Source organism: Myodes glareolus, chromosome 9, assembly GCF_982192425.1.
Source record: "Myodes glareolus chromosome 9, mMyoGla1.1, whole genome shotgun sequence".
NCBI lineage: Eukaryota > Metazoa > Chordata > Mammalia > Rodentia > Cricetidae > Myodes > Myodes glareolus.
In genome coordinates, this window is record NC_142034.1 from 63,535,107 (window position 1) to 63,560,300 (window position 25,194).

At 44.6% G+C, this 25,194-nt stretch overlaps 2 protein-coding genes across 3 annotated transcripts in view; one reads left to right on the plus strand and one right to left on the minus strand.

Moving 5' to 3' along the window:
- Smcr8 (SMCR8-C9orf72 complex subunit) overlaps positions 1-5,451 on the minus strand; it is an 11,752-nt gene extending 6,301 nt beyond the window's left edge. The window contains exons 1-2 of the mRNA XM_048448126.3: positions 5,174-5,451; positions 2,499-4,857 (exon numbers count right to left, since the gene is read on the minus strand). Coding sequence (XP_048304083.1) covers positions 2,499-4,852 — 2,354 coding nt within the window. The 5' untranslated portion in view covers positions 4,853-4,857; positions 5,174-5,451. The remainder of the gene's footprint in view (positions 1-2,498; positions 4,858-5,173) is intronic.
- Positions 5,452-5,611: 160 nt separating this feature from the next.
- Top3a (DNA topoisomerase III alpha) overlaps positions 5,612-25,194 on the plus strand; it is a 36,723-nt gene continuing 17,140 nt past the window's right edge. The window contains exons 1-9 of one of the 2 annotated variants that reach the window (XM_085695027.2): positions 5,823-5,956; positions 9,140-9,221; positions 16,935-16,994; positions 19,153-19,226; positions 20,121-20,196; positions 22,335-22,443; positions 23,438-23,581; positions 23,701-23,871; positions 24,135-24,235. In XM_085695027.2, coding sequence (XP_085551153.2) covers positions 19,162-19,226; positions 20,121-20,196; positions 22,335-22,443; positions 23,438-23,581; positions 23,701-23,871; positions 24,135-24,235 — 666 coding nt within the window. In that variant the 5' untranslated portion in view covers positions 5,823-5,956; positions 9,140-9,221; positions 16,935-16,994; positions 19,153-19,161. Of the gene's footprint in view, positions 5,957-9,139; positions 9,222-16,934; positions 16,995-19,152; positions 19,227-20,120; positions 20,197-22,334; positions 22,444-23,437; positions 23,582-23,700; positions 23,872-24,134; positions 24,236-25,194 lie in introns of both variants that reach the window. The other variant, XM_048448123.3, reaches the window with a different exon arrangement.

Here is a 25,194-nt window from a genome sequence, read left to right on the forward strand (position 1 = left end):
ACCTGGGAGCTGAGACCACAATGAAGGATGTCTTAGAGTCTTGACTTGCTCCTCTTCATGGGAGCATTGGACTTCAGAGTGGGACCTGGGGCTTGTGGAAGGCCTGAAGACCACAGCAACGTCAGCTCAGAATTCAAATGGCAGGACACACACAGGCCCTAAACCAATGGCAGTGGGTGGACAGCACACCCCATGCACAAGGGAGAACTGGGGCCTATAGGTGAGAAGCAGTCTTGAGGGCAGTAAGAGATCTGAAGAGAGCGTCCTCACCTTCTGCCAATCCCAATGCCTCAATGGCTTGCCTTTACCACTCTGCACCAGCTTCTCTATCTCGGGGCAGGCACACCTGAGCTCTGCACGGATGGCTCCGCTGGCTTTCCATTAGGCTCAGCACAACTCCCCCTGTCTGATCCTCCATCTCTAGCCTTTCCTGAGATTCAGCCGTGGCACTCCCTTCCTCCCAGATGTTGGCTCCTTCCAACATCTCCCATTTCTGTTCCCCATAAAACTCTTCCTCAGGAAGCCAAATACACAATCAGGCCCCAGGTCTTTTGCTCCATTACAGTGAACACAGCCTATTCCCCTCCAAGTTACTGTCACCATCCGAACTAGGGAAGCCACCAGGATTGAGGAGTATGAGGTCACCCAGCCAGGACCCTGCCTAAGCCTCCATCTCCCCTGACTCTCCTGCTAGAACTGGGTCCTGTTTACCCTTTATTCCTGATCTCCTCACTGCTGTTTAGCAAGTCCCACACTTCTCCCTGGCGCTCATTTAAAATGATGGGAGACTCCTCAGTGGCTGACCCAACCTTCTGTTGCCTGGCAGAAGGCCTGTGTGGGGAAAAAGAATCGAGCCAGGGGAGCTGGTGGTTCAAGGTGACATTCTCTGAAAACTACTTGAGCAGTTCCAGGTGAAGCCAAGACTGGAGGATTCAGACGAACCCTGCTCACAGAACTAGCCCTGCGGCAGCCCACGGCTCTGTGGACAAGAGTGCCACTACACAAAAACTCTCACTCTGCATCCCTTTTTTTCTTTTTAAAGTCAATGTCTTGTTAATACAGTCTAGACTGGCCTCCACATAGCTAACCAATAAGGTCAGGAACTGCTATAAAATGACATCTCCCAATCCGGGCCCCTTTCCAGCTCTGGAAGGTGGCACTGGGAGCAGAGGCACACAACGTGACTCTAGGAGTCCAGATCCACCACAGCGAGAAGGCAGCGCCAGCACTGACCTAGACCCTGTTGCTCCCACTGCAATCATCATCCTCCTCTGACAGCCCTCACCTCAGGTGTCCTAGCGTCACAGTTTCAGGAAGATGCCAGTTCCCTTTCAACTGCAATAGTGAGTATGCTTAGAAGAAACGCATTGTCTCTGCTAGGAAAAGAGGCCCACTTCCCAGGGCCTCTCTGGGTTAGCTGAGACCCTCCCATCGCCATGCCACTTCGAAGTGGCTCCTGTCTGGGGAAATCATTTCTTGGAGCACTGTGTAGGCACTGACACTCGTATAGGAGCGTCCCAACATCTGTGCCCACCTCAGTAGAATACACTGTATCTCATATGCTATAGGATGTGCTCACCTGTCGCCTTCACTTAGAGTGCACGCTTGTAGAGACGAGTCAATAATAGGCACCTGTATCGTAAGACAGGCTTTACCAGCTGACTACAGTGAAGGCAAAAGCCCTGGAGAAGTTAAGTTGGTGGCATGGTGACAGAATGGGGGTCAGATTCAACATGGCTGGATTACCTTGGAATTCAGGCACTGGGCAGAGGCTGGCTCTTCACTAGCCTCATAATACTTAGCAAATGACCATTCAACAAGTTGACTGTTTTCTTGGAACACAGGAATGACCTGCCCAAATACTTGTGTGAATAAGCCACGGCAAGGTAACACCATAACATCAAACAGGGAAAAGACAAGCTCTTGTGACTCCTCGCTTCCGGAGCGAATACAACAGCAGAGTACAAGCTACTGGAGTTCTACATCTCCCACAGTGACAGCCACAGTTCTTTATGCCAATGTGAGCTGCAGTCAGAATGAACATAGCATCTTCAAATCCACTCACTCTCTGATTTCACTGGAGCAAGACTCCATTTCTTATCTCAGACAGACCAACTGATTTAGAATCTGATTGGGAATTCATGATTTAAAAAACTCTCCCAGGGGATGGGAATGTAATTCAGAAGTAGCATGTCTGCCTAGCATACACAGGCCCTGGGTTCTATCACTAGCACCAAACATACACAACGAATAATTCTCCCAAACGGTCTGACATGGAAGTGGGAAGGGCCCCCAGCACTGGCAATCACTTAGCAACTGTGAACCCCCTCTCCATGACAGATAAGGCAACAAAATCAAGAGTAATTTGCCAAAGGTAAGAACAGTGAGTTGGTTATCCATTGTCCAAAAAGCAAGCTTCCCTTTTCTGGGGTCCACAGAACAACCTGCTTCATCTCTTAATGTCTAGTGTTTCTTCCCCACCACCTGGAACCAGTTACCTCTGTAGGCCAATAAGCTTCCACTTCTGAAAATCCATAATATGCAAAGGGGAAGAAATCCAGTGCTTCACTGGCTTGGCATAGTAGCCATAGCTGGGAACAAAGATAGACAGTGCGGTTACAAGCTTTCTGACTATGGTTTCGTCTTCGCCCAGGACCACAAGCGTCCTCCCGCTAAGTAGGGAGTAGATGGCTGGGTGGGCGAAGGGGTACTGGCGGATGAATTTTAAGGCATTCTGGCCAGCTCTCTTCTTGTGTCTCTCAGAGGACAGGCCAGCAGAGTGAGCAGACAGGGTTCTGTCTGAGCTGGTAGAGGCCACACTGCTCATGTAGCTTGCGGTGTCCGAGTAGTTATCCAGGCTTGTCTTACTAACATCTCGGCTAGCCAGAAGGCAGCTTGGATCCAGTTCATAAGCTGGGAACATCTCACAGCTATTGTCTCGGGGAGAAGGGTCAGTGTTTTCCATCTCGACGTCCACATGGAACCCCTGGTCCTTCTGCCTGGAGCTCTGTGGGGGGATGCTCACCACACCATCCTCATCAGAAAGAGTGTAAGCCGGGGTGGGAAGAGGAACCAGCTGACCTTCACTCGCCTTTCCAATAGAGCAGCTGGAGTCTATTTGGGATGGGGTATTTTCCAAGCTGCCCTCCTGAGTCTCACCCAGTTCTGGTGAGCAGACACTTGCCTCGAAATGGATGGCCCCCTCACTATCTGCATAGGTTTCTTCCTCATTAATGGCACTTGGGTAGCTGGCCTTAAAGTCATCAGGAATGAGGGCCTCAGATGGGCAGGTGCTTAAGACTTCAATACTGTCCTCACTGATTGTCCTGTGGCTGACTGCCTTGCTACGGACTACGTGGGGACTCAATGGCACCGTGAGGCTGGCCTGGCTGTCAGATTTAGACAGCACAGAGGATGACTTCTCGGTGCCCAGAACCTCGATGCTTTCCCCACTGCTGATGCTCCCTTTCATATCCATATCCAGGTAGTCCAGGTTTTCTTGGGGGTCAAAATTGCTTGACTCTGCTGCTTCCACTTCCTTGTATTCTTCATCTCCAAGTTCCTGCTCCATCTTGATCAAAACAGACTCCACACTGGACTTATATGAACCAACACTAATTAACACTTTAGGAATGGGACATTCTTCCACAGGCCTGGAAGGCAGCCTGTCCTGACTGGGCCGAAAGGGCACATTCTCTTGTTTCTCCATCCTGTCATCAACCTCCATAAAGTCTTCAAAGAGGAAATTTGTTATGTGTTGTTGTTTCCGAAGTGCTCTGTCAATCTGACTAGTCAGGAGGTAGCATAGGTCTCCCCGGAACATGTGTTCAATGTGGCTAAGCTGGGCCAGGGTCTGAGTGAAATATTCAGTGTCACAGAGTTCCTCCAAGGTCTTCAACTTCTTGTCAAAACACTTGGTGGACTTTGCTTTGATGAGTTTCGGGGTGTAAGCTGGTCTGCACGTATAACGGTCTGCATTAGCTGACTCCTCGGGGTTAGAGGTAGTGGAGACCTGGGCAGCCTGGTCTTGGGTGTGCTCCATATCGCCAGGACGCAAAGCAGGTATCTTCATCTTCTGGCGAGGGTACGAGCGGATCTGCCTCAGCAAATCTTGATGCTCAATGATGGACTTCTCCACGTTGGCCAATTCATTGGCTTTCTCAATTGCCTGAGATGTATAAAAACCTTTGTCATTGGCTTTCTTTTGGATCTCGGTTTCTGTGTGCAGCACAGTTCTCGTATAATCCAAGTCTTTCAGCTTTTTTTCAAGTTCCCCAGCAAATGCCTTCCTGTTACCCATCTTCAAGCACTCGGATGCTTTGGAAAATTCAGCCGAAAGCTCCTGGAATTGCTGCATGATTTTATGCTGGTCCGCAGAGATATAAGCCATACAAAAGGGCCTCACAAAGCCACGGGCCTCCAGGTCATACAAGGTGAGGTGGTGCACATATGCAAAGGCCCCTTCCTTAGAGTCTCCCAGCACCACTTTGGAGTCCTCCACAAAGTTCAACTTGGGGTAGGCAGAACCAGGAGGATGACCAACGAATGAAGCCTGGTAATCCACTGACATGATCCGCAAGGAGAAGTAATTGAGATCAAAAGTGCCAAAAACTTTGGCGTCATTGGGGATGGTCAGCAAGGGCTGAGGTCCCACCTGTTCAGAGAACTCGGAAATAAGGATGAAGTCCCTGGAGAACTTGGCCCCGGACAGTTTAGACCAGGGGTTAGCCCCTTGGCTGGCATAGGGGAAGAGAGGTACTGAGTACTCCTCCGGCAAGGAGGGCTCATTGTAAGGTTCTTCCTCATACTCGTCTTCCTTGGTGAAGGCCACCACATCAGGGGCGCTGATCATATTTCCTGAAATACGGAGAGAACATTGAGAGGAAATGGAAAATAATGCGTGGTTAGTCGGCGGGGAAGTCCGGCCTCTGGATGAGGAAGCAAAGCTCTTACGGCCTTCTTTGGACTTTCAGGGGTCCTAAGATGCCTCTCACACACCCAAGAATTCAAATTCCCGAAGATTATCAGGGTTTGGGACCTGGGAAACCCTGGGAAGCCTCATGAACTCCAAAGCTGCAAGCGCAGATGACGGAGGAGGCTAGCCACTCTCGCTGTTTCCCCGGCTGTCACAAGGCTTCTTGAACCGAAATCACTAGCACTCCCCGGAACCTACCAGTGACATTAACAGCTCCAGCACTGATCAGGTTCCTTAGTCCTAGTCACGGACGGCTGCAGAGTCAGTTAAATGAACCTCCCCAAAACCTAAGAGCAGAAACTGTTGCGGCTCCTAGGACTGCACTGTCCCAGGGAAGAAGCTACCGCGGCACCACCATCTTGGTATCACATGACTCCCAAGCATCAGCGTCGCGTGACCCGGAAACGCTCACATTAACTTCCGAATAAGTGGCGCCTTTTAAAAGGCACTGTCAATCAGTCCCTCCTGAGGACAAGTCCCATTAACCAACCACTGTCCTAAAGAAAGAGAAAGTAGAATACAGTGAGGTGGGAGGAAGGAGGAGAAACGGTGATGGGTGAGCGTGCCGGGGCATGAAGCATTCTGGGAGTTGTAGTTCGAGGCTGCTCGGTTAGCGGAAGTTGTCAGTGAGCGCGAGTTTAAGCGGATCTCTGAGGCGTGGGTTCCACGCTGAGGCAGCCAGTGGCCTGGAAAAGGTGCACTGTTAAAGTAACTCTCAGAGGTGTGCCTCGTGGCATCTCCTCTGGGTTCCCCAACATGTACGGGGCACCGTGGAGTTGCTGCTGGAGCAGGGCCTAGGGAATGATCTTCCCAATCACTCTCTTAGCGTTCCGGTGGCAGCGACGGCCTGGAGGCCGTGCCTTGTCCCGCGCTGCCATGGAAGTGGCCTTCCGAGGAGTGCGAAAAGTTCTCTGTGTGGCTGAGAAAAACGACGCTGCCAAGGGGATCGCCGACTTGCTGTCCAATGGTCGCATGCGGCGGGTAAGGAGCTTTTGGGTTCGACTTCCTTGAGGAACGCCCACAAAGTGAGACCTCGCGCGCGTTGGGTACCCAAAGCGGAGGCGGAAGCGACTCCGCCTGTAGCCCGGCCGGGACCCTCTCCCACCAGTCCTCACGCCTCGGGCTCCCCTCGAACTTCAGGCTGCCTTAAATGTAGCCCTTTAACGGCATTTAATAGATCTTTGCCCGTTGTCTCTGTCTGATCGTCTCAGATACCTATGGACGATGGGTCTTCTGTGGGTCTGGAGCGATTGAGAGCAAACATGTATTTTCGCATTCTCTCTTGGTGAGGCTGAAGTTCAGTTGAGTTGGAAACCCGTACCAAACTCCTTTTGCTTAGTGTTCCAACTTTATTTATCGTTCCTATCCCTGCATTCTACGGCACGGGTGACTTTAGGTCTTGGTGGCAGTGATAATATTAAGGTTTGGGAGCTAGAGGGGAAGTCATTACTACTCCTATAGACTGATTCCAAGATACACAGAGATAGGACTATCTCGGAAGATGAAAAAGACAGAACCCCAAGAACTGTTGCAGCCGTTCCTTCTCTTTGTAAATAGCAGGATCTCTAGACTTCCAGCCTCCAGTTCTGAAACAGTGGGAGGGGAGTCAAGGTTGGGTGGACGCTAGCCCCCAACTTCACCTCTTCAAAGTGTCGAATAGTTAAAAAAAAAAAAAAAAAGCATTGAGTAGTAATTCTCTTTTTCTGAGAGAGGGTCTCACTGTGTGGCCCTGGCTACATAGACCAGGCTGGCCTTGAACAAACAGATCTGTTTGCTTCTGTCTTCCAAGCACTGGGGTTACAGTTGATGTCCAGCCTAACTACTGTTTAAATGTCTTCTTTCTTTTCTTTTCGTTTTTTTTTGGGGGGGAGGAGGGGTTGCCTGCATGTATGCCTTGTTTCACATGTATGCCCATGAAGCCATACATGTGTTTCATATGTATATCATGGATGCCAGAAGTGGGCATCAGATCCCCTAGAACTGAAAGTACAAATGGTTGTTAGCCACTAGGAATCAAACATAGGTAACTCTGGAAGAGCAACAAGTGCCTTTAGCCATTGAGCAATCTCTCCAGCCCCTTAAATGTTTATTTTAAGACATCTTCCCCCCACACACATAGTTCTCCCTACTGGGCCTGGGATACCTTTCTCTCTGTCTCTCTCTGTCTTTGTCTCTCTCTCTTTTTTTTTTTTTCCTTTCCTTGTTTTGTTTTGTTTTTCCTGACAGGGTCTCTCTGTAGTGTAGCCCTGGTTGTTCTGGAACTAACTATGTAGACCAAGCCAGGGCTACTGCTGCTGCTTCTGCTTCTTGTTGTTGTTGTTGTTGTTGTTCTTCTTCTTCTTCTTCTTCTTCTTCTTCTTTTCCTCCTCTTCCTCCTCCTTCTCCTCCTCCTCCTCCTTCTTCTTTTTAAATTAAGGTTTATTTATTTATTATGTATAGAGTGTTCTGCCTGCTTGCCAGAAGAGGGCACCAGATCTCATTACTGATGTTTGTGAGCCACCATGTGGTTGCTGGGAATTGAATTCAGGACCTCTGCAAGAGCAACCAATGCTCTTAACCTCTGAGCCATCTCTCCAGGGATTCTTAATAATTTATCACTGTGGCATGTAGAAGGCATCTTCTGTACCCTGAATGCTGAATCTGGAATAGCAGAGCTTGCTGCTGCTTTTCTGATACCCATAAGTACAGAGGCACTGAGTCTTTATTCCAGTGCTTTATTCCAGAAGCTGGCAATCTGCAAAGACAGTCTTCCAGTCTCCAGCTGGCAGATTATGTAGGGAGGAGGGGGGAGCAGGGTAGAGAAAGAAAGGCAGTCAGGAAAAAGAAAAAAGGAAGAAGAAGAAAATCCAACCCCCCACTAACAAAAACAGTAACTGAAGGGACTCTGGCCAGCTCGAGCATGGCCACCATTGGCTCCTGGAGCCAATACTTTTCCTTTCAGTAACAACAGAGCAGGTTAATGGTGGTGAGCATGACAGAGCAAACGACACTCCTTTAAAGAGACAAACTTACCTTCTGGAACTAGAGAGTATAATGCTTATTCTACCCATACTTAAGACACTTAAAAGTTTTGTTGTGAGACATTTTCTCCAAATTGAAACATGAATCCCATCCCCCCACGCCCACCTCCCCACCCTCACCCTGGCAAAGCCAAGGCCTTCAAAGTTCCAGGAAGCAGGTATTTGAGGATTGCAGAAGGCAGCTGGCCCAATTCCAGACACCCAGTAGTGGCAAAAAAGAGACAACAGACAAGCAGCTTATCTAAGGGAAACAGCTAACTTCCTCATTCTGCCCCAAATAAATCTCTGTCCTCACTGCTCCCTCAGCCTCAAGCAGGCAATGCTCTTCTCTTGAACTCTGGGAGCCCTAGAGCGGGATTGTTGGGATATGTGGAGATACCTTTAGTTTGTTCAGAAACCACCAAACTTTTCCACTTGCTTTGCTAGATGGTGGTGACACACACCTTTAATCCCAGCACTCAGAAGGCAGAGGCAGGCGGATCTCAGTGAGTTTGAGGCGAGCCTGGCCTACAAAGTGAGTTTAGAACAACCAGGGCTGTTACACAGAGAAACCATGCCTCGAGAAAACAAAAAACAAAAGAAAAGAAAAAGAAATACTTGCTTTTCTTTTTAAACTCACAGTTTAAATTTTTATTCATTCGTGTATTGTGTCTGTGCCTGTGTAGGTGCACATGTGCCACAGCATGTGTATAGTAGTCAGAGGAACTCTTGTGGGAGTCAGTGCTCTCTTTTACCATGTGGTTTTCAGGAATCGAACTCAGATCATCAAGTTTCGCAGCAAGCACCCTTACCCTCTGAACTATCTTGCTGGCTCTAAGTTTTAGTTGTCTTTGATCCACTTTTTTAGCTCATATTTCTGTATATGTGTCCCACCTCATCCTTTTGGTATATGGAGATCTATAATGTCCCAGCATTATTTGATGAAGTCTGTTCTTTGAACATACTCAGTACCCTTGTCAAAGATCAATTAGCAAAGAAAAGTTTTAATCCCAGGATTCAGAAAACAAATCAGGAAAGCAAGTTTGAAGTCAACTTGGGCTGTATAGTGAGACTCTTTCAAAAAACACAAAATGAGGGTCTAGAGAGCTGGCTCAGTGATTAAGAGCACTGACTGATCCTGTATGGGCCTGAGTTCTTTTCACAGAACCCACGTCAGATGGCTCACCACCATCTGTAACTTCAGCTCCAGGGGACCCAGCATTCTCCTCTAGCCTCCAGGTACCCAGGTACATGTGGCATACATTCTCTTTCAAATTTGAATTCAAGGGGGAAAAAAAACATAAAATGGGCTAGGGAGATTGTCAGTAAGCACGTGCTACACAAGTGTGAGAACAGGAGTTCAATCACAAGCACACACTTAAAAAGTTGGGTGTGGTGACATGCACGTGTAGCCCTAGAACTGGGAAGGCAGAGACAAAATGATCCCTGGAGCTTGCCAGCCACCCAGTCTGGCTAAACTGAGAAGCTTCAGGTTCAGTGAGAGACCCTGTCCCAGTCAATAAGGTAAAGAGCAAAGAGGAGGACACCTGACATTGACCTCTGCCCTTTACACATAGTGTGGAGGGTGTCAGCCAGCGAGGCAAGTTCCACCATTGAGTTATATTCTGAGCTCTCATGATTACTATAGGTTTTTTGTTTTAAAATTAAATCTGATATTTTTAGTTCTTGTAGTTTTTATGATTTATTTCTTTGCATTGGTGCATCTGTGTAAGGATGCTGGATCCCTGGAACTGGAATTATAGACAGTTGTGAACTGCCATGTGGGTGCTGGGAATTGAACCTGGGTTCTCTGGAAGAGCAGCTAGTGCTCTTAACTGCTGAGCCATCTCTCCAGCCCCTAGTTATTATAATTTTATAGTGAGTTTTGAAATTAAGATCGAGTTCTCCAACTTTATTCTTTTTCAGGATCATTTTGGTCTTAATGAACCATTCCAGTTCCATATGAATTTTAGGATCAGCTTTCTTATTTTTGCACAAAAGTATTAAATTTTCATAAAGAGGCCAATGAAATGATTGCATTAATAAGGTCAGCATTTTCATGATCAGAAAGAAAATCATTAGTGAGAAATGATTGTCCAAATAACATGTTGTATGGACTTGAGCCTAATTTCTAAGGAGTGTGAGCTTTTAGACAGTTGAAAAAAAACATAGCAGTCATTTTAATCTTTGCTTATATTTTCCTGTTGGGCTAACATGACACAGCCAGGCGGTAACACACTCCTTTAATCTCAGTATTTGGGAGACAGAGGCAGGCAGATCCAGGACAGTCAGGACTCTTACACAGAGAGACCCTGTCTCAAAAAGCCAGAAAAGAAAGAAACCTTGCTCTTGCTCTGACTTCTCAATGGTGGACTGTAACTACCATTTCCTCCCCTAAGTTTGTTTTGGTAAGAACATTTTATCACAGCAACAGAAAGGAACTAAAACAGGCGTTTAAGACCATGCTGTTGATCAGAACTATTTTTAAGCCAGATGTGGTGGCACATGTCTTTAATCACAGCAGTCAGGAGGCAGGCACAGGCAGATCACTATGAGTTGGAGGGCAGCCTGTTCTACATAGCAAGTTCCAGACCAGCCAAGGCTGGGTAGAAAGACTCTGTTTCAAAACAACAATAATAAGAAAAATTAGCTGTTTTCCTTTTTACTTACTGTCAAGGCCTGTTGAGTGTCTGTCTTCAGGGGTTACTTGAGCTTGGGGAGGCTTCTGGTCTTTAACCTTTTACTGGTTGTGCCATGAATCAAGGCCTTCCTCACCGTAGCTTCTCTTTGGAAGCCTTGAGGGTGTTTTCCTCTCTGGTTCCCTTCTTTAGAGGCCATGTGACTTTCCCATGGCCTCTCTAATAAAGAGGACAGGAGACTCTCAGGGCTGCAGGACCCTTTAAGAGATGTCCCATAGTCTCCTGGGACCTAGCTGACTTTGAGAATGGTCCCTCTATTCACATTAATAGAGGCCTTTAGGCATTATTGAATACTGAGGTCAGTTACACCAGTCTTGTACATTTAACTTTTGTGTAACATTTAGATTAAAAAGTGGGAAAAACCAAACGCTTTTACATAAATCCTGATTAAACATACATTTTTGTTCTATAAACCAGTCCTTGTGAATGCTACAAATGTCACTTACACAGACTTTCCTGATTTGCTAAGGCTTCCAAGCTTTGTCTCAGTCTTTTGTTTTGTTTTGTTTTGTTTTTTCAAGACAGGGTTTCTTTGTGTAGCCCTGGCTGTCCTGGAACTCACTCTGTAGATTAGGCTGGCCTCAAACTCACATAGATCCACTTACCTATGCCTCCCTGAGTGCTGGGATTAAAGGCATGCGCCACCACCGACATGCAATCTTTCTTATTCTATAAATATGTTGTTATCGTAACCCAGGGCAAAGTCTTATCATATGTCATACAGAAAAATCCTTTTCTGCTAAAAATGTCTTTTTCTTGCATCCTCTGAACATTTGCTTTTTCTATTTACTTCCCCCTTTTATTTATTTTTTTTCAATATTTATTTATTTATTTATTTATTATGTATACAATATTCTGTCTGTGTGTGTGCCTGCAGGCCAGAAGAGGGCACCAGACCTCATTACAGATGGTTGTGAGCCACCATGTGGTTGTTGGGAATTGAACTCAGGACCTTTGGAAGAGCAGGCAATGCTCTTAACCTCTGAGCCATCTCTCCAGCCCCTTTATTTATTTTTTTAATATCATGAGTCATATTACATTAGCCATCTTATTAAAGAACATTTAAGTTAAAACTATATATAAGGCAAGTAATAGATTAAGATCAACTGTTAAACTGTGAGACTTTGTAAGCACTCAGGCAAAGCTCATAAAAAACACAAGCCAGCCTACAGTGGGATTCTAGACAGTTGCTAGCCTGTAACCCTTTTTCAGTATGCTCAATAAACAGATTTTCCTAAGGTAGGAGGGAGGAGAAGAAAAGAAAGAAAGCACATACCAGCCAAAAGCCTTTTGTATTTTGTACAGTTCAGAATCCATCTGTAATGGAGCTTTTGCTTTTGAATGAGCAGCAAGTAGCAAATAGAGAAGCAGCAGGTATAGCCAAACATCAACAAATCTGATGTTTATGCACTCAGCAGAAGTCAGCTGAGGAAGCCCTGTTAAACTCTTCCTCTGGAGTAACATGTTAGGTAGGGGATTACAGGCAGGGTCCTCTCTGCCCTCTCCATTGATAGACTTACAGTTATCCATTTTTACTACAAGCATATTTATATCATGGGATAAAAATAGTAACCTTTAGGAGCTGAAGAGCACTGGCTGCTCTTCTGGAGGACTTGTGTTTAATTCTCAGTACCCACATGGTAACTTACAACCATCTGTAACTTCAGTTCCAGGGCTTCTAATGCCCTCTTTTGGGCTCACATTGCATGCATGTGATGCACAGACATGCTTGCAAGCAAAATACACATACACATAAAAATAAATCTTTAATAACTTTGTGTCTTAAATTTAGAAACAAGCCAAGTGGTGGTGGTTCATGCCTCTCGGGAGTCAGAGGCAGGTGGATCTCTGTGAGTTCGAGGCCAGTCTGGTCTACAAGAGCTCTTTCCTAAACAGACTCCAAAGCTACAGAGAAACCCTGTCTTGAAGAGAAAAAAAAATGGTGATTTGAAAGAAAATGTCCCCTTTGAGCTCAGATATTTGAATACTTGATCCCAGATATTTGAATAGTTGGTGGTGCTATTTAGGTAGGTTTAGAGGAAATATGTCACTGGGGATCAGTTTGGGGGTTTTGTTTATTTGCTTTTTGGTTTGGGGGATTGGTTGGGTTTTTTATTGTAGGTTTTTATTTTTTGTGGTTTTTTTTTTCTTTTTTTGAGACAGGATCTCTTTATCCTGTCCTGAAGTTCCCTGTGTAGAGTAGGCTGGTGTCTGCCTTCCAAGTACTGGAACTAAAGGCTTGGACCGCTATGCCCAGATTTTGAGATTTTAAAAGCCACACTCCATCTCTGCTTTGTGTTTGCTGTTCAAGATGTGTGCTCTCAGCTTGCTGCCTCAACCGTCAGGCCTGCTGCCGCCATGTTGTCCTCATAATTATAATCCTTAACCCTCTGGAACCGTAAGCCAAACTTACTTTCTTCTGTAAGTTGTCTTGGTTGTGGTGGTCTATCACAGCAATAGAAAGGAACTTTTAGATTTTGTAAGGTCGTGGACATGTGGCAGCCAGCACTCCTGGTCAAGGTGGATCAAGCTGACAGAAGCCTTTATCTGTGTTGGCTTTCCGATACCCTTTTCAGACCTTGAAAGCTTGTATCTGTGAACGGGCAATGTAAGAAATTGAATGTCCTGTTGAATGAACGGCGGGCCACTTCCCACCGCCCGCTGGGCTAGCTTTACCCGAAATAATTACACAGAAACTGTATTCTTTTAAACACTGCCCAGCCCATTATCTGTAGCCTCTTATTGGCTAACTCTTACATATTGATCTAACCCATTTCTAATAATCTGTGTAGCACCACGAGGTGGTGGCTTACCAGGAGGATTCTAACCTGCAGCTGTCTTGGAGAGGAGAGTCATGGCGACTGCCTCATTGCCTTTTCCCCAGCATTCTGTACTGTTTACTCCGCCTACCTAATTTTCTCCTATCAAAGGGCCAAGGCAGTTTCTTTATTAACCAATGAAAGTAACACATAGACAGATAACCCTTCTCTGTCATTTCCCCTTTTTCTGTTTAAACAAAAAAGAAAGGCTTTAACTTTAACATAGTAAAATTACATATAACAAAACAGTTATCAAGCAATAATTACAGTTACAATATCTATTTTATCTTTTATCATAACTAAGGAAAACTATAACTATGACTAACCATTCTTCAACTCCATCAAAGACTCCAGAAGGATATAATATTACCTAAGTAAATAAGAAATAAGCAACTTCCAAACTCTAGAAATGACAGAGACATCTCGCTGTCTGGACAGTCACCCAAAGTTCCTCTGTACCATTGGGGCATCCATCTTCAGCCTTCAGGCCCATAGTATCCAGCAGACTTTTTTTTTCTTTCCCAAGCCTATGTACAGTCATCTAACATTGTGACCCATTTATAGGTCTTGTATGTCTGAATCTGTCCTATTGTGAATCTGTAATTTTTTACTGTACAGGAGCAGTTTTTAAAATGCTAAGCACTTTTTAAAAACTTTAGCTTGTGCCATATAGGGGTAATATGGTACTGCCTGTTTTTTGTCCAGTCTAAACCTTAATTGCGCTGTTATTATGATAATTACGATAGTTCCTGGTGGCGGAGCAGAGCCGGAGCTGCCCCTGTCTCAGCCATTTGGTGCCCCTGAACCGTGCACAGTTTCATGTATACAGCAAGTCCATATTGCCATCAAGCAAGCTAGCATTTTACTCCAAATGCTCCATTTAAAAGCTCTGTCTCCCATAGGAGCCAGACAGAGATCACGATGGCAGCACAACCCAGAAAGCCAGCATTTTAAAACAGCCAGTTTTTTTCTGCTGCTGAGTCAGGAAAATTTCTTAGCGGCAAGCCACCCATAAACAGCAAAAAGCTGTGTTAAACTCTCTCTTTTTTTCTTTTTAAGCCCTCTCAGGTTTTTAAGTGGATTTAGCCCCACATTGGGCGCCACTCTGTTGAATGAACGGCGGACCACTTCCCATCGCCCGCTGGGCTAGCTTTACCCGAAATAATTACACAGAAACTGTATTCTTTTAAACACTGCCCAGCCCATTATCTGTAGCCTCTTATTGGCTAACTCTTACATATTGATCTAACCCATTTCTAATAATCTGTGTAGCACCACGAGGTGGTGGCTTACCAGGAGGATTCTAACCTACAGCTGTCTTGGAGAGGAGAGTCATGGCGACTGCCTCATTGCCTTTTTCCCAGCATTCTGTACTGTTTACTCCGCCTACCTAATTTTCTCCTATCAAAGGGCCAAGGCAGTTTCTTTATTAACCAATGAAAGTAACACATAGACAGATAACCCTTCTCTGTCAGTGTCCTTCCTTCTACAAAGCTCTTTTCTCTAGAAGTCATTTTTATTATCCTCCAGTCAAAATTTAGATCAAGATCAATGCAGAAAAGTACTCAGCCTTTCTTCCTTCGAGGGTCTAGATTAAACTACTACAATTTAGAAGTGTCTCATTGCCCTCTACAAAAGAAGATGCACTGAAACATTCTTCATCTCTCCTTTGTCTTCTTCTCCAGAACATCCTCTGCAGATTTCCCTGTGTCTTTCCTCTTTCCCTTCCCCTTCCGTGAGCAACCACAAGGAAAACTAAAAGGCCACACTTAGCAGTGATACCTGGGTTCCCTGAATCCCATTTACCCTTCCTAGCGGCCATGCTAAAGGGAAGCCTATGTCCAACTAGTCACTCCACCATCATACTCTACCTGACTTTAATACCCTGCAACCTTGATGAATTCTTCCTGTATTTTGCCAAGTTAACATTATAAAGAAGCAACCAAGAGGCAGGGAAAGCTGCCTATTGTGGCACAACCTTTTGGAGGTACAGGGGAAACTGTTCTAAGTTTCCTTTAGAACCCAGTTGGTACGTTGTAACGCACTAAGCCTGTTCTGCAATCTACACATAGCCTATGATTTGCAAGCCAGGCAAGGGGCTAGAGATTGAAACCCGCATAGACAGAGACACGAGTCATCCTTGAATTCCCCAAGAATACCAACTTTATTGTGTTCCAGGGCAGCTTACATAATGCCTTCCCTGACCAATGGCCACACCCTAGCTCTGGGTGTGGGGGAGTCAGCTGCAAGCCCACCAAAAACCACTCCCCTGTCTCATGCTCAGAACAGCTGCAAACACAGGAAAACAAGTTGTTTACAGGAAATTCAGGGTCTGGGGGTCCACAGTCCCCAACAGTACATTAGGTAAAATAGTGTTCCAAAACCAAGATCCCATTATGGAAGTCTGGTATACCTCCTTAGTCTGATATAGGAAATGTATTGGTCTTACCACATGGCAGTAGGGGCACCCAAAATGCATCCATGGACACAGTCAGCCACCCCACCCTCTCTTTTTTTGTTTGTTTGTTTGTTTGTTTGTTGTTTTGTGTTTCAAGGCAATATTTCTCTGTATAACAGCCCTGACTGTCCTGGAACTCACATTATAGACTAGGCTGACCTCAAACTCTCAGAGATCCACCAGTCATTACCTTCCACTGAAGTGACCTGAGATATGTAGCCTAAAAATAGGTGAGGTCCTGTAGCTTGATGGGGGGTGGGAGGAGTTGTAGCTGTCCGTGAATTTAAATTGTGGCAATCTTCCTGCTTCAGTATTCTAAATGCTGAGAATATGTACCATGGCCAGTTCACAGTAATGGTTTTTGTGTTGAACATGTATCCTGCATCTTTGCTGGGTTTGTTTATTACCACTGTTCAGTTTTTTGTTACCTCTTTAGGATGTTTTCACATATAAAAGATCATGTTGGGCCAGATATGGTGGTTCATGCCTTTAATCCCAGTACTCAGAGGAAGAGACAAATAGATTTATATGAGTTTGAGGACAGCCTCTGAAATCCAGTCTTGAAAAAGATTATATTGTGGGCTGGAGAGATGTCTCAGAGGTTAAGAGCACTGGCCGTTCTTCCAGAGGTCCTAAATTCAATTCTCAACAACCACATGGTCCCTTACAACCATCTATAATGAGATCTGGTGCCCTCTTCTGGCATGCAGGCAGAACACTGTATACATAATTAATAAATAAATAAATAAATAAATAAGTTTAGGAAATAGTATTTTAGGAAATTGTTTGATCTTGTTCTCTGTAGCCCAGGCAGGCTTTAAGCTTATAATATTCATAGCTTCTCGAATGCTAGAGTGTCAAGTTGCATTTGCTTTTTTCATATCCTGTTCTCCCATCCTCTGGGTATTACTCATTCTTTTTGTTGGGGAGTCATTTTTTTTAATATGATTTGAAATTTTTACATATTTTTCTTTTGTTTTACAGAAAGAAGGCCTTTCAAAATTCAACAAGATTTATGAATTTGACTATCATCTGTATGGGAAAGTAGGTACTAAAGTGTTTCCATCATAAAGCTGATATATAAGACAGGCATGGTGGCTAGCCCATATTTTAATCCTAGCATTTGGGAAGTTGAGGCAGGAGGGTTATTTTTAAGTTGCAACCTAGCTAGGGTAGCTATTGCTGTGATGAAACACCATAACCAAACAGCTAGGGATAAAGGGTTTATTCAGGTTATGCTTCCACATCACAGTTTTTCCTTGTAGTTTGGGTTTGTTTTTGTTGTTGTTGTTGTTTTGGTTTTTCCAGGCAGGGTTTCTCAGTATAACAGTTTTGGCTGTCCTGGAACTGTCTTTGTAAACCAGGCTGGCCTCAAACTCACAGGAATTTGATTAAAGACACATGCCACCACCTCCAGGATCCACAGCCCTGTGGATTTATTGTGAAAGGAAGTAAGAGCAGGATCCTGGAAGCCGGAGCTGATGCAGAGGCCACTGAGGGATGCTGTGACTTGCTCAGCCTGCTTTCTTACACAACTAGTCCAGGGGTGGCCCCACTCACAATGGACTTGACCCTCCCTCATCATTTTTTTTCCCTTCTGGTTTTTCAAGACAGGATTTCTCTTTGTAGCCCTGCTGTTCTAGAACTCACTCTATAGACCAGACTGGCCTCAACTCAAAGATCTGCCTGCCTCTGCCCCCCAAGTACTAGAATTAAAGGTGTTTGCTACAACAGCCTGGTAATAGCCGGATCTGAGGAAGGCATCTATCAATTGAGGTTCCCTTCTTTCAGATGACTCTAGCTTGTGCCAAGTTGACATAAAACTAGCCAGGACACCAAGGCTATGCAGTAAGACATTGTTGCAAAAAATCAGCAGGTAGAGACTCTTGCTTTCAAGCTTGATGACCTGAATTTAATTTCTGGAACCCACTTAGTGGAAGGAGAAAACCACTGCTGACATTTGTCTTGATCTCCACATAGTAAATGAATAAGTTAATTAAAATAAATGAAAATGAAAAGGTAAAGGGGGGAAAAAGGCTGACATGTCCTTGCAGATACCTAGATCCTCTCTAAATTGCTTGTGTTTTACCTAAATTATAAAGGTCCAGTCAGTGGTGGTGCACACCTTTAATCCCAGCACTCGGGAGGCAGAGGCAAAGGCAGGCTGATTTCTGTGAGTTCGAGGCCAGCCTGCTCTCCAGGACAGGTTCCAAATGAGTTCGAGGCCAGCCTGCTCTCCAGGACAGGTTCCAAAGCTATAGAGAAACCCTGTTTCAAAAACTCAAACAAACAAACAAACAACAACAACAACAACAAAAAACCTCATCTTTCTACTACACACATTCCAGAACATTGTGTTGGGGAAGGAACATAGGACCTCAAACCAAGTACTGAATCACTCGATAACTGTTATAACTCTCATCCCTGAGGACTTTTTTCTTAAATAGGGTCTTACTATGTAGTCCTGAGTGGCCTAGAATACACCAGATATACCTTCCTCTACCTCCCAAATGCTGGGATCAAAAACATGTGCCACCATGTCTGGCCTCCTGAGCAAATCTTAAATGATCCAAAAGGTATCATGGAACTGGTGTTAGAATGGTGGTTATTGGGGCTGGAGAGATGTCTCAGCACTTAAGAGCACTTGGTGCTCTTGCTGAGAATCCAGGATCTGTTCCCAGCACCAGTACAGGACTCACAACCATCCTAAACGCTAGTTCTGGGGGATCTGGTGCCCTCTTCTAACCTCCATGAGCACTAGACAGGCACATGGTGCGCATACATACAGGCAAAATAATCAATACGCATAAAGTAAAGTAAATACATTTTTTAAAAATAAAGAACAGTAGTGGGGTATGGTAACATGCACCTTTCATCTCAGCAATCAGGAGACAGAGGCAGGTGGATCTCTGTAAGTTTGAGGCTAGCCTGTTTTACTACATAGGGAGGCCCAGGACAGTGAGGACAATAGAGGGACCCTTCTCAACAGAGAGCGAGAGAGAGAATGAGAGAGAGAATAAGAATGAGTAGTGATTGTTGTGCCACTATGATTTTGGTTTTGCAGAGTTACATTTGTGGTCCTTTCTTCTCCATCAGCTATATTTGTTCTTAGTTCTGTTCATTGTCTATTCTTTTCCTTTCATTGATTGATTTGTCAAAGTATAACTACAGAAAGACTAACTTTCGTTTTGTTGTTACTCAGAATGTTACTATGATAATGACTTCAGTCTCTGGACATTTGCTGGCTCATGATTTCCAGATGAGGTTTCGGAAATGGTCAGTACAATTAGTATGGGGAAGTAAGCTGTGACAAATTTTTTTAATTGATATTTAGTGAGCTCTGATATTATTTTACTCTGTTCCCTTCCCTGTCTTTCCCTCCCCCCCTTCAATCCTCCCCCAAGGTCCCCATGTTCCCAATTTACTCAGGAGATCTTGTCTTTTTCTACTTTCTACTTCCCATGTAGATTAGATCTATGTAAGTCTCTCTTAGTGTAGCTGTGACAAATCTTACAGGGATTTTGAAGCATGTTGTTGTTACCATGTCATTTATAATAATTTGTAAATACTAAAATTACCTAGGGATGGATATATATATACTGCTATAAGTTTTTATCATCCCTTTAGAATAAATACCCACTTTGAGGTGTTCCCCTAAATAAATTTTCTTCAGTGCCGTCTGGATTGCATTTATTCCATTGCAGATGTGCATAAAAGCCTTCCAGATTTCTTCTCTGCATCTTCTGTCCATCTGCTTGGGAGAGTGGACAGTTTGTTATGTACAAACTCATAGCTTTGCTTTTAATCATCTGGTCAGTTTTCTTTTCTCTCTTTTGAGACATGGTCTATGTCCAGTCTTTCTGACTAATTAATAGTCCCAAGTGAGGGATGTCTGGCACATGCTACCTTGCCTAACCTTATTTTTTTGTTTTGGTTTGGTTGGTTTTGTTTTTTTGAGCCATGGCCTGCTATTTTGCTCAGCCTGGCTCTGAAGTCCTGGAATCTACTGATTCTTTACCTTCAGCCTTCTGAGTAGCATCTGTCCCCAGCTCTCTAGGCTATTTCCCATGGGAGGGCCTCCTGTGCGTCTGCTATAGTTAGACATTCTTAATGGAGAGGGGCTCTCTGCCCATGTAGGTAAAGGCCTTTGTGTTTCTGTTTCTGTTCTAGGCAGAGCTGCAATCCCCTAGTCCTCTTTGAAGCAGAAATTGAAAAGTACTGCCCAGAAAATTTTATAGACATCAAGGTAAGATCTTTGGAAGACATGTGACATTGAGATTAAACAACCAGAAGTCATTGAACTGAGTGATTCCTATATTATTACTGCATTGGATTTCCTACCAACCTCAGTATCATAATTAATTGATTGATTGTTTATTTGAGACAGAATCTTACTATGTAATCTTGGCTGGCCTTGAGTACAGTATGTAGACCAGACTAGCCCCAAACTCATAGAGATTCACCTGCCTCTGCTGGGATTATAGGTGTACATCACCATGCCCAACCAGTATCATGACTTTAAGATGTTTCTTCCACCTATTATATAAATGAAGTGTTTTGTTTTGTTTGGAAGAAATGCCATATAGCCTAGGTTGACTTCACCTTGCATAAATACTCCTATCTCTTCCTCAAATTGCTAGGATGAGAGTAAGTACCCAAGTAAGTAAGTACCCAAGGAACTTTTCAAATGAAATTCAAGGAATAAATGTTACTAAATAATTAATTCTAGCCCCCATCTCACCCTCAGGTAAACTCTAGAAGTTTTAAAGTAAGATGGAGCAATATGGACCCACATCTCTTACTTCCAGGGGAGGAGCAGGAGGATCGTTGCATGTTCAAAACCAGTGAGGACTACTTAGCAAGATCTTGTCTTGAAAAAAATTACAAACTATAATTGATTGTTTAAAAGATAAATTATTATGAAGCAGGCATGTAGATATCTCACTTTGAGACCAGCCTGATCAAATAGCAAGTACCATGTCAACCAGGACTGCATTCTGAGACCCTGTCTCAAAAAGGTAAACTGTCAGTGGTGGCTCACGCCTTTAATCACTTGGGAAGCAAGGCGAATCTCTGTGAGTTCAAGGCCAGCCTGGTCTACAGAGCTAGTTCCAGAATAGCCAAGAAATACAGAGAAACCCTATCTTAAAAAAAAGAAAAGAAAAGAAAATTGTTAGGCCAACCTGACCTGGTGATCTGTGTTCACTGCCTGAGAGCAGTGTAGAGGTGGAAAGAGCAGTGAACTCAGTGCTCCCACCCCAGGCAGCACAGCCACCTGAGCTTCAGCTCTGGGGAATCCAGTACCTCCGCCCCTTCAGGTACCTGCTTTCAAATACACATACCCCACACACCAACACACACATATACACATAATTAAAAAATAATAAAAATTTTTAATTTTTTTTAAGGTAAAAGGACAGAACTGACTCCTCAAAGTTGTTCTGTGTCATCCACATGCCCTCCCACACAATAATAAGAATAATACTGGTAAATGACCTGGGAAAGTTTGTTAGAATGAACCTCCGGGAACAGGCCTGGGAATGAACAGTGTGTAAAGTGCTTTCCTAGTATGTATGAAGCCCTCAGTTAATTTTTGTTCTCCATAAGCCAGTTGCAATCCCAGCACTGGGGACATTGAGACAGAAGGAGCCAGAGTTGAGGATCATCCCTGGCAATCGCAGGGCCAACCTAAGCTACCTCAGACCCTGTCTGGGGAGGGGAATAGGGAGGAACTTATTCAGTGACTGACATTTGATCAGAACTGATGGCAGAAGTGTTTTAGAGCTGAGTTTTGGGTTTCATCATATTGATGAAGCTGTGTGAAGCCCTTAGTTTTCTAAAACACAGGTCTGGAGGACTGTAGCAGACACCATACCATGAGCAAATTGCTGTGCTCTGTCCTTCCATACCCCCCCCAAAGTCTGAATACTCCACAACCAGCGCTGATCCTCAGTCACATTTCTCAGTAGACTCTGACATTTTGTTTTTGGGTTTGTTTATTTGTTTGGGTTTTTGTTTTATTATCGAAACAGGGTTTCACTCTGTGACCCAGGCTGACCTGAACTTACAGCAGTCTACCTCAATTTCCCCAGTGCTGGGATTACAGACATGAGCTATGTTGCCTAGCGAAGTCAGATTTCTTTCTTTCTTTTAAATTTAACTTAATTTTTTTTTATGTGTATAGGTATTTGTACCACATACATGTCTGTTGCCCCCAGAGGCAGAAGAGGGTGTTAGATCCCCTGGAACAGATGGTTGTGAACTGCCATGTGGCCCTCCAAAGAACAGCTACTGAGCCATCTCTGCAGCCTCCTAAATCAGATTCTGTAGCATAAAGGAGCGAAGTAATTTTCCTGCTCACTGTATTCTCCCTTGTAATTTCAGAAGACTCTGGAGCGAGAGGCACAGCATTGTCAGGCACTGGTGATCTGGACTGACTGTGACAGAGAAGGTGAAAACATCGGGTTTGAGATTATCCACGTATGCAAGGCTGGTGAGTCTCCTGCCGAGTGTCTCTGCTTGGGGCGTTAAGTGGGCTGTAGTCAAGTTCCTCCATACACAGTTCCTCCTGACTCATACACAGAACCACGCACATATACATGCACGTCATTACAATTTTTCCCCCCGAGACAGAGTTTCTCTGGGTCACAGTCCTGAAACTCACTTTATAGGCCAGGCTGGCCTAGAACTCACAGAGATCTGCCTGCCTCTGCCTGAGTGCTGGGGTTAAAAGCATGCATCACTATCAACTGGCCTCCTAAAATAAAATTTTAAGAGATCTTTTAACTGTTCAAGTTGTTCTTTTTCCTAAATTTAAACCAAAAGATCCAAGTAAGATTTAAATCTCAAAAGGTTCACCTAAAGTATCTTAGTTCATAGCTGAAATTGATCCCACTGTTATTTCTGACAAGACCTAAAGATTATGATACCTTGCCCAGCCTGAATACAGGGGGAGCTGCTTGGTCTTATGGCAGCTTGAAGCTCAAGAAAGGCCTGTCACTTTCTGAGTGATTTTAGAGGAGGGATAGATGGAGGGGTGAAGTGGGGAGAGAGTAGGAGGAGAGGGAGCAGGGACAGGTGGCTGTAGTCGGGATGTAAAATAAATAAATTGTTATAAAGGATTATAAAATCCTTTCCCTCGTTGCTATTTTTTTTCCATTAATTTAAACTAAAAGGTGAAAGGCAAACCAGCTTCTTGTATTGGTTTGCCTGTATGTCATGATAGTTTAAGAAGAGCAGTGGCAAAGCTGGGCAGTGATGGCACACGCCTTTAATCCCAGCACTTAGAAGGCAGAGGCAAGTGAATCTCTGTGAGTTCGAGGCCAGCCTGGTCTACAAGAGCTAGTTCCAGAACAGCTAGAGCTACACAGAGTAACCTTGTCTTGGAAATTTTAAAAACAAAAAAACAAAAACCAAAAAAAACCGCCTGCTTTTGTGCTGATGCACTTCTGATTAAGTTTGGATCTGTGCTTCCTTCTCTTCCACAGTAAAACCCAATCTACAGGTGTTGCGGGCCCGTTTCTCTGAGATCACGCCGCGTGCAGTCAGGGCAGCCTGTGAAAACCTGACTGAGCCTGACCAGAGAGTAAGCGATGCAGTGGATGTGAGGCAGGAGCTGGATCTGCGGATCGGTGAGGAGCCGGCGGGCCTGCTGTTGCCTAAGTGGGTCCTTGTGTTGGCTCATGGGACCAACAATAACTTTATAGTTCATTGCTGTCTGGTTCTTCCTTCCTCCACCCTCCTCTTGTAGGAGCTGCCTTCACGAGGTTTCAGACCCTGCGGCTTCAGCGGATTTTCCCTGCGGTTCTGGCAGAGCAGCTCATCAGCTATGGCAGTTGCCAGTTCCCAACGCTGGGGTTTGTGGTGGAGAGGTTCAAAGCCATTCAGGCTTTTGTGCCAGAAGTCTTCCACAGAATTAAAGGTAAAGCCCCAAGGTTCTTTGCTCTGGGATCTGCAGGCTCTGGGAAGACAGGGGGCTGCAGAGCTTAGTGAAGGTATGGTTATCATTCAGCCTTACTGCCCTTCACCCCGCCCCGTCATCATCCAGAGTCTACTGAAAGGGCCTTATGTGTCCAGGACCCCTCCCTGTATCAAAAGCTTTGATTTTTCACTGTAATGTATCATTTTCTGTCTGTCGTATGGTGGCTTCTCTGAGGCAGCTCTGTTTGTCTCTCTCTGATACAGTAACTCATGACCACAAAGATGGGACTGTGGAGTTCAACTGGAAAAGATACCGTCTCTTTAACCACACAGCTTGTCTTGTCCTTTACCAGTTGTGTATGGAGGTAAGGAGTTCTTTGAGATCTTAGGGCTCCAGAAGCATTGTATGCGCTCCCAGCAACACTTTCCTGCTCTATTTCCCACTGAACTAGGCTTGCTTGTTGGCTTAGAGTTTATACCCCCAGTGCCTGCAGGATGGCTCAGTGCCTGTGCCAATCCTAAAAACCTGAATAAATCCTTGTGAATCAGATGGTGGAAGGAAAAAAACCAACTCACGAAGACTGCTGTGTGTTCTACATGTGAGACTGTGTGTGTGTGTGTGTGTGTGTGTGTGTGTGTGTGTGTGTGTTTACATGTATACACATGCACACATCACTTTTTTGGAAACCAGCATGATTAGAAAACCAGCACTAAAAGTGTGTGAAGTGGCCAGTCATGATGGGACATGCTTGTAATGCTAGCCTTTAGGAGGCTGAGGCAGGTTCAGGGCCAGCATCGTATGTGTAGTGAGACCCTGGGTTATGCAAGTGTTAAAAATTGATGGTATACTAGGCATTAAAGGATGGTGGTGCATCCTTTAATCCCAGCACTCAGGAGGCAGAGGCAGGCAGATCTCTGTGAGTTCGAGGCCAGCCTAGTCTAAAGAGTGTGTTCTAGGACAGGCTCCAAAGCTACACAGAAAAACCCTGTCTCAAAATACAAAACAAAAACAAAAAAAAGAAATTGATGGTGCTTCATAGATGGATGCTGACATGAAATTACCTTAAAATGAATTTTATTAAAGTTATAGTTTAATAAAGTTTAATATAGTTTAATAAAGTTTATTAAAGCTATGACCATGGCCAGCCATAATGATGCTCTTAAAACAGGAGAGCATTAGAAGAGATTTAGGAACATACCATAGCAGCTTGACAGAGTCTTAAAGGAACGCCTTCAATTCTGGAGACAAAGAGGAATTTCTGATTTCTTACAGAATCAGAAATTTTGTTCTGTTTGTTTCGGTTTTTTCTGGGCTGTAACACAA